Source organism: Episyrphus balteatus, chromosome 4, assembly GCF_945859705.1.
Source record: "Episyrphus balteatus chromosome 4, idEpiBalt1.1, whole genome shotgun sequence".
NCBI classification, from domain to species: domain Eukaryota; kingdom Metazoa; phylum Arthropoda; class Insecta; order Diptera; family Syrphidae; genus Episyrphus; species Episyrphus balteatus.
In genome coordinates this window covers 52,715,116-52,728,983 of record NC_079137.1, presented here as the reverse complement: position 1 = coordinate 52,728,983, position 13,868 = coordinate 52,715,116, and the positions used below count along the sequence as shown (strand labels likewise).

Below are 13,868 nucleotides of genomic sequence, written 5' to 3'. Positions count from 1 at the left end.
TGAATTGCTAGGTGAGAATAATTTTTTACTTAGATAAAGAAATAATCACGCAGTTATATTTAATTACTAAACAACAATCAAATCAGTCTTAAGTGTATAAAAAAAAAGTGAAGGTGGTTCCGAAAATCAAAATATCTATATTTTTTTTCCCGGATCTATACTTGTTAGTATTTTTACCATACGCAATTATTGATGAGAAAACATAACTAAAATGAGATGCATAAAGATCATTCTGAGCTTCAAGCCCACATATTATATAAAGAGGCATTTCTTAGACTTTAGATAAGTCTTGCAATGCTTCAATTTTATTATTATCTATCATTTTGTAACCTTCATTTCAATATACACACCTAAAATAAAACTTATTACAAATATGCTTTTGGCGTTTAACTCTTGTATTTTTATTAATTGCAAAATTAATTGCCTTTCATGCCCATAAAAAAAAAGTACAAAAAAAAAATACATAGAAACACAAAAAAACCTTGAATGAAATATACATAATTTAAAAGCAAATTACCAATGAAGACAAAAGGTAGGCGGAATAAAATTTTGGTATTGCACTAAAACGCAATAATACAACAAATAAATGTTTGATTCCCAAAATTCTCATTGTCTTTAATTTATAAATAGCTTAACAATTCATTGGAGATAAATCTTTCAAATCAAGGAGAAAGTAATTTTTATTTGTTATTATTTTTGTATAATAAATAAAATTTGTTTGTCAAGGTTTAATTTAAAAATCGCTGTAGCAAAGACCATTAACTATGAGGTATCATAACGTGCAAATAAAAGATATAGTTTATAAAGAAACATAAATGTTTTGATTAAGTAGAGCATTACAGAATCTTTGTTATTTTAATGTTTTTTTTTTATAACTTTGATATCAATAGTTTTTTGTGTATTGTGATTGAGGTACCTATTTGACGGCAAAATTGAGACTCGCAAAAAAAAACATCGAAATCAGACATGGTGTTAAGAATGTGTTTCCGTCTGTCTCTATCTCGAGCCACTGAAAATTATCTGTGGTACAGATGCTACCGTAGCTTCAGTTAAGTTTTATAGAAGCAAACACCAATTTTGAGTTGCCCATGGTAAAACAAAATCAGGAATTACATCCCATCAAAAATACGAGTAACCGTATCTTCCAATCTGTCCTTGGAACTGTCAAGAATCCTCACTTAGAGTCTATCTTCAATAAAGACATCACTTATGAGAGATTTAAGAAAATGTTTACTTTCATATACACTGACCCATCTTTACAAAAATTGATTTTTTGATACTAATGATATCCAATTGAATAAATAACCACTTAAACCATACAGTAAAAATTTTGCAGTACCAAAAAAAAAAAAAAACTATTTCATTCACAAAAATGAAATTTAAAGAATTTTTTTTTAAACGAATTTAAAACCCATTTTATTTTTGAATGCAACAGTTTTTATTAACTCCTGAAAATTTTTTACTGTGTGACTTTCATAAGTTTGGTTTTTGAAATTTTTGTACCGACTATTAGTTTGAAAAAATATTGCCCTCCATGACTCCTATGGAAATGTTTACATTTGTCAACAGTGACTCATGACGGATCTATTCTTGCCTGGCCAGATAATCCTCTTTTTAGTTGACTTCGAAACCACTGCGACCTGGTATCCAGATGAGAGTGCTTAAGGTTTTGACTATTGGTCTCCCTAAGTCTTAAGGCTTTGCAGGATACTTGATATTTGATATGAGTTTCGAGAGGTAAGAGATGCAAGAGAACGCTTAGTGCCTTAGTAGGACACGAGCGGAAAGAGAAGTACCAAATTCTGTTTGGATTTCTTGGTTATCTTTTAAATTGAAGGAGATTTTTCAAGTATATAACTGGCTATAGAAAAGGAAGTCACTGTGGCGTATACGTAACCTTTTTGTGAATAATACCATTAGCAGGTATTATTTATTTATTTATTTTTTTTTTTTTTAATTATTTTGAATAGTAACACCGGCAGACAAAAAAAAAACAGTGTCATGTACCAGGACCCAGATCTATCTTCTATATGTTTTTGGGCACGCTGAATCCGAATTTCAAGTCCGTTTGGCCCGGTCACCCTCCAGTTTTCAGAAAAATGTAAAAAAGACCCCAAAGATGAATTCAGTACCTAGTGAGTAATCTTCGATTCGAAAACAAAAACCTCTCTAACCCACCATTTACCCACCAACCGAGGACAGAGACTAAAATAGATTGCATAAAGAGATTTAACAATTCCAGGAATAAAAAGTCACTACACAAAAAATATAATAAATAAAATATTTTTTTTTTTAATTTCAAATTTATTACAAATTAAAAATTTAAATATGTGTACTTTCAATGTTTCTTTAATTTATTAAATTATTAATTTTTCTAAACTATTTTGATAAATTTATATAGGTACCTATACTTCTTAATGCATAGAAAGGTACTTAAAAACTAATAAAGTTGCAGATTACCAGTTTTTTACTATCCAGAAGCTTGAACTAAAAAACACACCTGTTGGAAAACTCGTATTTATTCATAATCAAACTCATAATTAAAACAGAAGCTATCATTATTTACTCATAATAATTTCATTGTCACTTTTCCTCAAAATCTCAAATAAAAACACCTGTGCCTTTTCACATCTTCAATATATAATAAGAATGCGGAAAAATATCTAGAAAAATAAGAAAACCAGCTAAAATGCATAAGCGTGCACAGCATGTCCATGCATTTTTCCTAGCGTCACTATACATAAATACAAAACTCTCGCATTAATCTTGTGATTAGTAAAAAATGCAAATCAAAATTTATCGAGAAGTTCAAATTCAAATCTTCTTTCAGAAGATAAAAAAAAAAACGAAAGAAGAATCAGAAAAAAACTACAAAAAAGAACTCATAAACATAGTTGAAGGTATATATTTCGCATTCTTTACCTACTATTTTTTTGTTTTTGTTCACATAATTATACCAATGAACCAGTACATTCCAACAAATGTTCAATGTACATCCTACAACCTACACCTAACCTGAACTTACCTCTCGTACACCTCTCTCGATATCAAGATGCAAAAAAAAAAAAAAAAAAACTCTATATAAAGATGTACCCTACCCGTATTTATATTTATAAGAAATCTAAATATCACATTTATCATAAAGGTAAGCTTTATAACAATTCCGAATCTAAATCTTTTCAATTCCAACAAACATCCATTTTATTGGAGTTGGACCAGTTTTGTTCATTGAAATGTTCGATATAATGACATTTTCTGCTGCAAGAACAAGCATAAATGTCATGACCTTAAAACTAACCTTTTCCATTTTCAAGTTCAATACGATTCACAGTCTCTCTTTCCAACAGCCAACAAACCAAACCAAACCAACTCATCATCATATGTTTCTATGCACATTGCAACCTTAGAGTGTTGAAGTAAAAATTGTTTTTATTACCGAGAGTACGAATATGTTCCTATATAAAAAATATATATAAAAAAAAAGATATCTTATCAACTTTAATTTTTTTTTTCTATATGAAAAGAATAATAATAAAAATAATTTTTATATCTCTTGGTGATGTGCTAGCCCAGTATTAGCTGTGAACATACGAAAGCAATCTATATTCAATTAATTACAACAACCATGATATTTGCTCTCTCGCTCTTTCAAAATACCTATTTTGTTGTTTAACTCTTAACTGGAAGCTTCAAGCTTGAAGTTTGAAAAAAAAAAAAAAAAAAATCCAACCTTCTCTCCTTTCGTCCCTTGTATACAAAAACCGAACGACGTCAAAATATTCAACTTAAAGGTGCAAAATCTTTAGAAGATTGAAAAAAATTCCTCAATTGGCACAACAAAAGAGTTTTTTTTTTAACTTAATACAAAGACACGAAGACGAGCATAAAAATTCTGATCATCACTCCACAACTACAAGATACTCTAAACACCGCATGCGCGCCGCCGCCGCCACCGCCACAAACAGAGTTCCAGTCGTCAGTCGTCGCAGAGTCGGTGTCGTATCATTCAAGCCAGCCAGTGCTAGTGCCCAAGCTGTGCCCAAAAATTCAAATACAAGCTCATCTAACTTCCATTGATGATAATGATGCTGATGGTTATGTTCGAGATAGTCATGAATATGATTATGACTGAGATAATTATCACGGCTCTGGGATTTGTTGTGTGATGCTACTATAATAGTTAAGTAACAGGGGCGCTTTGAGCAACTGCAGAGCCTTGACGATTATATCCAAGAAACAATTACCTTGTCGATTGAGTAAAGCAAGACCGTATGCGTTGAGTCGAGGATAAAACACATAAGGGTTAAGACGACCATCGATTTATGTCGCTCCCATTTCAAAATTCGGTTGGAAATGGCAAAAAAAATTCCTAAAAATTTGAGCTCTCAAAATTAAGATTTCGCACTCGCCATTTGAGTCTTAAGATATCCCATACAAAATACACGTAAGTTTAAGAGATTTTTTTTAAATTTATACAGCTCAGCTGAATTTTATGCTATCTCAATGGATCAACAAGCATATTATTCGGAATTGGTCGGTCTATAAAATTGTCGGGTGCCTATTGTTTAGTCTTTTTTACTTCGATTTCTGTTATTTCGTTTTTGACACAATTTTTTTTTTTATTAGTTCGCCATCCTTTATAAAGAAATCCGGAATGTTCTTAGCAGCAGTTATGTGAAAAATCTTCTTTTTTTTTTCAAAATACTGGCCTTGAAAATATTTATTGAACTCTATCTAACTAACCTTTTTTTTTTTGCCATCAACTTTTATACAACCTGTTAACATCTTGAATAACGTATGCAAACAAAAATTAAATTATTCAAAATGACTACAAATATCAAAATGATTGTCAGTTGCAATTCTTATCATAAATTCAACGATATATGGAAAATCTTCTGACAAACAGACATCAACAGAACAGTGACAGCAAACAGAAGCATTTCAGATGTCATGGATCTATAAATGTTAATTTTTAAGTTAACCGTAAATTAAAGGTTAAAAGTACTTTGATATGCCAAGGCAGGTCAAGCTACGTTGCAGTGGTTGCTTACCACAAATTCAATTAGCCGGTACTTGCAACCGTCGATCATTTTGATGTGACCACTAGTATACACCTATTAGCCGTTAAATATAGCTATTAGCAGCTACCTAAAGTTCCATTTTGGTAGAAGGAAGCGTCAACTGCATTTGCGGCTATAAACAAACATAGCTTAAACAATGCTTTAATTAACCAAAATGTATCCAAAATGTAACCAAAATTGAAGTAATAGCAGTAAATGCACTTAATGGATGTTAAAATTTTGTATACATATGCAAAATGACAGCCATATCGACCTCAGTTAGAGCTAGGAAAGCGCCAAATAGGTTTCCCGTTTCATGGTTACAAACCAGCAAAGACATTTATTTAAACGGTTTGCAATTTTGTGTGTGAATACTTGAAAGTTTTTGGAAATGAGATCGAAAATTTGCAGACCTCTTTTTTTCATGAGAACTGAAAATCAAAAGTCACGATACGAATATTGTTTTTCAAAAGAGGTTTTTTTTTTAACTTGGTCCAGATTTCTTTTTGCATCCACACTGAGAGAAAAAAACTCAACGTAAAATGTAATATGATCCACGTTGAAAATAATAACATGAAACATTTTTAAATTAAAATTGAAACAACGTTAAACAAAATTTAATTAAGCAGATTAAGACCTCACAAATGGTGTAAGAAGTTTCAAAAAAGGATCTTTTAACAAACAAAAATGATTTGCCTCTCAGTTTTACGCATATTTTGCGAGGGCGTCCAGCAAAATGATTGGTTTCAGCAGATTTTATAGTTTCTTAAATTTTTGGCGATACCACATTCAGTTGTAACGTAAGTAACGAAATAATATTTTAGCGCGTTTTTTTGCGTTAAAAAATGTATTAACTCTTAAAATTTGTTACCTCAACACCGAGAATCAAAATCCTTGAAAAATCCAGTTGGTTTTTTATAGACAAAATTGAGTTTTCATTAATTTTTAATTTTTTAGTATTATTTTATGAATTAAACATCATTGTATTGTATTGAAATTGTTAAAAAATCGACATAGACAAAATATTAAAACAAAAAATTATTGTTCTTCTCCTTAAAATTATAATTAGAAGGTATAAAAATACAGAATACACTGTTAAAAATGAATGTGATATTTTGCAACAAAACATTAAAACTGATACAAATTTTAATACATAATTACCAAATGCTTTTAACCTTTAATGTAATGTTTGGTGTAATTAAGAATCACATTTGTAGGTCCATTCAAAAATGTAAGGTGCGTTTTTCTTTCAACGTTTCCTGACTCATGATGGATGATTGTTTACAACTATAATCTTTGGCGTCGATAATACACACTTTGGCCCTTCAATGATAGGCGCCTGTTAATATAACATTCTTCACACTTAGTACAAAACCAGCCATGATCAAAGGCAATGAGTACTTTGGCTCAAAACAATTGCTATGCAATTGTGTGATCTCTTAGATAGTTTGTGTATTGTTTGAAGCATCCAACTTACTTTACAGCTTATACTACACTTACCAGGTATATGAAGCTCTTATTTTTTCTCAACAACATCATACACGAATTTGCGCTCATCTCTAGTGCTTTTGGTGACGATCTTTATAAAAAGACTTGCATCGCGTTATTGAACCCTAATTCAAGTCGTGATTCGGGATTAATCGTTACAGCTAACGTTTTTTTTTTATATATATTTTTTATTATATTCTTAAAAAAAGGAATTTGTCTACTAATTCATAAAAATAAAACGAAAACATTTTTTTTTAATGATTTTTATATAGATCATTAAAGAAAACATACAATTTAAAAAAGGATAATAGATTTTCGGTTTTGATAAAAAAAATAACTTGAAAATCAAATCAAATTAAATAACAATGATATCGTCAAAATTAATTGCTTTTATTGTGAGTAAATTTTTGTTATTTAAACCCGATAACTGCTTTAAAAGTTATATGAAATGTGCAAAAGTAATATAGTGCTGGTTCAAGAACAAACAACAATTTCTTAAAATGCCTACATAGTTTTCGAATTTCCTGTTTTAAGATTTTTTTCTTTTGGAAAAGTGAAAAAAAAAACATATTCGAGTGATATGAAGTGGGAACGTTTAATATCCTTATATAAAACTTTTTGTATAATTAATACCAGAAAAACATAGTTTCCATTTTTTTTTTCTAATTGTTTTCCAATACCTACAGCATTTTAATTGAAACAAGACATGCAAAACCTAGAAAGAATCATGTTTATTTTTTTTTTTAATTAAAATTGACAAAAAACAAAATAATTGTCCATTTAAGTGTACAAAATTTACCTAAACGAAGACCAATTATCTATTTCTTCTCTTTGGCTCATTATTTTTTTTATATCTTCTTCTTCTTTGGAATAACTTGTAAGATAATTCTTTGATTTTCTTATGAATTGAATACAAACAAAAAGAAGTAATTCGGTTTGTATGTTGATGACGTACATCAGTGTGGGATTAAATTGAAAAAAAAAAAAAAAAAAAAAATGTTCCACATACGCCCGAGTGACCCTGTAGTTTTTAAATTTATTAATAATATAATTTTAAATTAGCAAAGGACAAATTTTTGACTGCATAATTCATGTAATAATATAATAAAATGAATATGATTACAAATCAATAATTCTTTGCTGAAAGTAGTGATGTTGATGAAAAAAATAGTTTTTTTTCACAAACTTCAATCTTTTTCGTAGTATTTAGACCATTTTAAAAATTAAATTTTTTGCATGATTTCAAATTTCTTAGAAACAAAAACACATGATCCAACAACAAACGTATCTGTATTTTTCTCAAAAGATAAAGGAATTGGTTATTTTTCAAATAAATATTTCATGTAAAACAAATTTTTGAATACCTTTTAAAACATTCTCAAATTACGTAAGTTAAAAAAATAAAAATATCGACACAAATTAAATAATATTAATTTTTTTGCGGACGAGTTTGATATGAAATCGACCTGTGTTAGCTTTTTCAGAACTCCTTCCATAAGTAGGTATTAAATTAGTTTTAATCAAACATCATTACGTTTTACAAATAATAATTTGGCCAAGCATTTTTTCTCGCAAACAGTCGATTAGATTTGTTTATTAGTACTGCTTTGATTAAACAAATATTAAATGATTTTATCCTTTTTTAACGATGCGATTTGCAAACGATTTAGACAATGTTTACGAAAAATATTTTTAAACACAATTTTTCTTTTTTTGATAAAGAATTATTATTAAAATGAAGGTTAAATGTTCTTATGCACCAAAAACTAAACCAGTTTTTCTATGGGAAACAAATCTTAGACTCTCTATTTTATGTTAATGGGTACCTACATCATTTTGAAAATTCATTTTTTCAATTTTTTTTTATAACAGTGTTGGTGAAACAAAAATTATTTACATGTTTAATTTTTTTTTCTAACTTTATTTTTGAGTTAAAAACATTCGTTTTTTCTTAGATAGGAAAAGCAATAATTCTTATATCTCAAGGAAATTAAAATCAAACATAATTATGTACTTTTACAAATATACATTTTTCAATGTTACATAAAATTCTTTTGAATTTTAAGGGGAATGGGAATGTTGATCACTTTTCCATATGTCCCAAGATTAACACTTACACGAACTTCATACTTTTATTCGTGAATCCTGCCAAATTAGTGACCAACTATGATTCAATGCAACTAACACTTCACATATACCAAATCTAAAAATCCAATAATATAATAAAAACCTTTCCTAGGGATCTTTAATGATCTACTGACCTTATTTCAGAACTCCTTTCTTGAAAGTCAAATTGCAAATATTGCAATAAGAGTCTTTTCTATTACCAAAAATATCAAAACGTTGGTAATAACGATGAATATAAATTTTGATTATCTTTTTTGAGTAAAATTACTGCTATCCCCGTATTATTTTTTTTTTATTAAAATTGGGATTTTTTGAACCAAAACAATTTTTTTTTTTGTTTTATTTCATCAGTTAAGAATTTAAGGGCAAAAAAAGGCATGGAAGTTAAGGATAATTTTCCTTCATTTAAGTGGTGAAGCAATTTTCTCAAAAAATATTAAGAACAAATTGAATGATATATTTTTTGATAAAATGGTTTTCAAACACGGAGTTTTGAATTTAACTTAAGTTTTTATTAATTTTTTTTTATAATAAAATACTATATAAGACTGCTATATCAGTCATCAAACCAAAAACCATACTTTTGATTTTGACTATCAATACCTCAACAACTTATAACTCATAAAGAAATAAAGTTTACTTCGTTAGAAAACTGCGTTTTTTTCCTTTTTTTTATTTCTGATCAATCTAGAAAACCTATCAAAATAGGTCTTTTTACGGTTTTCTTTCGAAAGTTTAGTGGTATGTTTTAGCTATTGATGAAAATATTAAAATCAGGTTTAATTTTATAAACTAAATGAACATAAAATATATCTTCTTTACATCGACTAATTGCTTAGAAATTTCCCAAATATCTAATTTCCGATATTCGCATTACCCAAAGCTATTTCTTGAAAAACAAATTTATTGGCGGTGCGACGCAAAGCATAGTGGCTACCAAATTTCAACCATTTCTTTGGGCTTGTAAGTTAGTTTGCAAGAATGGAAGGGAACTAAAATTATTTGCTTAATCTGAGATACTGCAATTCCTCGTAAGAGATAGTACCCGTGGCAAAAACGTTTCAATTCAACATTCAACTTATTATAATTTAAGTGTTTGTTTTTATCTTACATAAAAATAATAATACAGAACCAATAAAGCTTATAGTCAACAACGCTAATTTAATGCTCATTGTTGATGCTAAGCAAACCACTAGCTTAAGTAAGCCAATGAAAGTTTTGGATATACAACAAAAGTATTTAATAATAATAATTTTAACTATAGGCCTGTAAGACCTGAGCTCTTTGAAATGCATACTGCACGGCACTAATTAGAAGGAATAGAAAGCATTTGATATCAACATTTTGTTTTATTATTTCAGGCCATTTCTCTAGGCGTGTTATCGTTTGCATATGCACAGCTTGCTCCTGGCTCAAACACATATCTTCCACCAACAACCAATGGATACAATTACCCAGAGCCCGAAAAACCTTTTCCAGTAAGTAATTTTCAATAATCATTTTTATCAAAAAACAATACCGACTTCCATGGATCAAAACTGGGGGTTTATGGTATTTCTAGTTAATAGTTTCTATGAACAAAATGGAACCACACTGCAGGCACCAGCTTTCCAATACAAAAAGAATTATCAAAATTGGTTCACTCAGTCTAAAGTTATGAGGTAACAAACACAAAAAAAAAAAATTTCATTTGGAAGTTGGTAAAAATAAAATTAAGTAAAAGTAACATGCAATTTTGGAGCAAAATTTTCTTTAGTTTATTTTTTGTTAAGATTTTTGCTCAGATAAAAGATAACTAAAAAGGTAACATTATTGTATTTTTGTTGTTTTATTTCAGCCAGGAAAACCGCCAGGTCCTAAACCACCTGGTCCACGTCCACCAGGAAGACCGGGACCAGGACCAGGTCCAGGACCAGATGAGCCAGTAAGTAGCACGAGTTATACCATCCTCTTAACCTTTTCAAATATTCCCTTTTTTACTATTTTTAGGGACATGTTCATGTTCCAGGAAATCCATACGAATTTGATTACGCAGTAAAAGATGCAGCTACAGCCAATGATTATTCACACAAAGCCAGTAGCAATGGAGATGTTGTTGAAGGTGAATATCGTGTTGCATTGCCAAATGGACGTACTCAAGTTGTGCGATATACTGCTGATTGGAAGACTGGATTCCATGCGGATGTGACCTATGAAAACTGAATTATGTTTATGACAAAAGATTGAAGAAATGCATTTTTGTTTAAAGTCTATTCATTTTACTAAAGGATCTAAAAAATATTTTAAGAAAATAAATGAAATTATTGAAGAAAAAAGTCCATCATCATAACACAAATTGTTTTTCGAAATATGAAATGTTGTCCTAAATATACTGCCAGTTCTTTCTTCATTACTGAAATAAAAGTATTGAAATTATTATGTAAAATTTTTGTTTTTGTATTTGGAAGCTTTTTTAATTGGTCTAATTTGTCCAATTCAAAGTTTTAACACTATCGTTTGAATTTTGAGTTTTGAATTTTCTTAATTCCGATTTCGAAAAGCAAAAAAAAAAAATGTATGTATGACGTTTAAAAGGCCCTTAGGTTGAGCTTGAATCAACCGAAATAAAAGCAGTGTTTTACAGTTAGAACTATATTTAGTTTTGATCTTTTGATTCTCCTTTAAACTCCTCCGAAATATAAAACTGGTGGTGACTCTTATGCAAAATATGTTTTTCTGCATATGCACTTCAAATGGACCGAACGTTTTACGAGGCAAGTATACGTAAAATAATTGTTACATTTATACCTGACCTTTATTAAATGAATTGAACTTGAACACGTGGCAGATAACTACGTTCATATTGTTCGAAAAGCTGAATGGACCAATAAAGCTTATCAAAAATAAAAACGACGCCATAAAGACGTACAAAATTCCTAGGAAATAAAAGAGTTAGTAAAAGAATGATTGTTTAACATAAGAAACGTTTAAATAGCCTGAGTACTTTTAAATATATGTTAGTATTTTTATGAGAGATGACTCATCAGATTTCGAATACAGTCGACTCCCACTCCCCCTAAGTCACGGGACACCAAAATTCATTCGAGTTGGGAAATTCGAGGAACAGGGATAAAATATAACCTTTTTTCTTAAAAAAAAAATCATTAAAAATGGTAGAAAAGTTGGTGCAGGGTCAAAAGTCCACGGGCCAAAAGTCCATAATGGACTATTGGCTCACTTGTGTGGGTCATAGCTCCATAAATCAATTATGGACTTACAACCCACCCAAGTGGGTCAAAAGTTCACACAAAATTCCTGTGGACTTTTGGCCCATCGATTAAAAATTTATAACCAATTAGGAAAGCAAAAATTCATTATGGGGCTGAGTTCTCATATTCTAATTTTGTTCGCAATATCTCTCCAAAACATTTATAAATAAATTGCACGACTGGGGTCGCACGTACTTGCTCTCATGCTTAAAGTAACTATAATGTTAAAGCTTTTTATTCAAGAAATTTAAAATTTGATATTTTGAAGAAATTTCATAAGTAGTATAAAAAAATTAAATCGGTTTTTATAATTAATTAAACTCCGTCATACATTATCTTAAAAAAAAAAACAAATATGACATTTTATTTCTTGAATAAAAAGGTATTTTTAGAAAAAAATTTTCGAAAATTGTAGGAGCCGTTTTTTAAAAAAATAATTTTTTATGTATAAAAATGTTTTAACATTTTTCAAAAAAAATTGCTATGCCATTTTGAAGAAATAATTAATTTACACATAAAAACTAAATTTCAAAATTTTTTATTGATCCGTTTTCAAAAAATTGATTTTTCAAAAAAAAATTTTGAAATATTTTTTAAAAAACCAAAAATGCGTTTTTTGAAAATTTTCTAAAATTTTAATATTATCTTTACTTACACACTTTTGTATACAAATTTTCATTTAAATCGGGTTAATTTTGTACGAGATATTCAGAAACGAAAAAAACAGTTCTATGACAGGTACCGTTAATAACGGTACAAAAAATATTTTTTTTATTTAATAAGTTGGCTCTTATGTGCAGTACTACACACAAAAATTTTAATCAAAATCGTTAGAGCCGTTTTTGAAAAAAATTAACTTTTCTATTTAGGTTATATGGCAGGTACCGTTAGTTTTGGTCATAAAAAAAAATTTCAATTTCCCCTCTAGGGAATCACCAAAAACTGCTAACTACCAAGTTTGAAGAAAATCACTTCACTCGTTTAGGCTGCAGCTCCAGATAGAGACAGACACACAGACAGACAGACAGACAGACAGACAGACAGACAGACAGACAGACAGACAGACAGAATTGCCGGACCCACTTTTTTGGCATTCTCCATCATCGTAATGTCATGTAAAATTGTTATCTCGAGTTCGATTTTTTTTACGAATCCTAAACTTGCCCTATAGTACCTATATCGCAAGTAAAAAAGTGATCAATCTTTTAAATTCGAGTGAATTTTAGAAAATTAATTTAATAAGTATTCAAATCTGGAACAATCGTCAAGTTTCTTCATTAAATGTTCAATTGGTGTCATGAAATTAGTCCAAGTGAAATAAGACCAACTTTCAAAATTGGTTTTACTTCAATTTTCAACATTTATAAATACACAATTATTCAAAAGCTTTTCAAAACATTTGAATAAACATTGAAAACATGTAAATGTAAAAATCCCGTTTTGGCAATTGTATGATAATACCGCACACCAAAGATGTTTTTGTTATAACTAGGTAAACGCGAAGCGGGAAAAAATTTGCTCACATGAGAATCTATTTAAATTGCACAAGCCAAACGCGAAGCGGAAAAAAAATTTGCCCACAGGAGAATCAATTTTGAGGTGTGAAAATAAAAATTCGCGCGAATTTTTATTTTCACACCTCAAAATTGATTCTCCCGTGGGCAAAATTTTTTTCCGCTTCGCGGAAGGACTTTATGTGACACAGTACACAAAATCATCAGATGTGTTTTTGAGAGAATAACAACCTTGTTATTCGCTTTAAGTTCAGAAGCTTCTCGAATTATTTGGTTACCTTATTATATTGTTAATTTATTGCCCTGATTTTTCAATCATCAGACTATCAAACGAATTATTTCAAAATAAAAAAAGATATTCCTAGGAATAAGCTCTATCTGAGGTTTGGTTTATCTGACATTTGAAAAAATTGCCCTAAGAAAAAAAAAAA

The 13,868-nt window shown here is 29.4% G+C and overlaps 1 protein-coding gene across 1 annotated transcript; it reads left to right on the top strand.

Moving 5' to 3' along the window:
* Window positions 1-6,682: 6,682 nt before the first annotated feature.
* Window positions 6,683-11,055, top strand: LOC129918991 (uncharacterized). The gene is made up of 4 exons (XM_055999772.1): window positions 6,683-6,943; window positions 10,037-10,153; window positions 10,513-10,599; window positions 10,665-11,055. The coding sequence occupies exons 1-4, from the start codon at window positions 6,914-6,916 to the stop codon at window positions 10,875-10,877; spliced, it is 447 nt and encodes a 148-aa protein (XP_055855747.1). The 5' UTR covers window positions 6,683-6,913; the 3' UTR covers window positions 10,878-11,055.
* The last annotated feature ends 2,813 nt before the right edge of the window (window positions 11,056-13,868 follow it).

Bases quoted from the DNA above. Each gene is read 5' to 3' on its own strand.
- LOC129918991 (XM_055999772.1), top strand. From the start codon at position 6,914: ATGATATCGTCAAAATTAATTGCTTTTATT. The intron at 10,154-10,512 runs GTAAGTAATTTT...GTTTTATTTCAG, and splicing joins AGCCCGAAAAACCTTTTCCA to CCAGGAAAACCGCCAGGTCC. The intron at 10,600-10,664 runs GTAAGTAGCACG...TACTATTTTTAG, and splicing joins GTCCAGGACCAGATGAGCCA to GGACATGTTCATGTTCCAGG.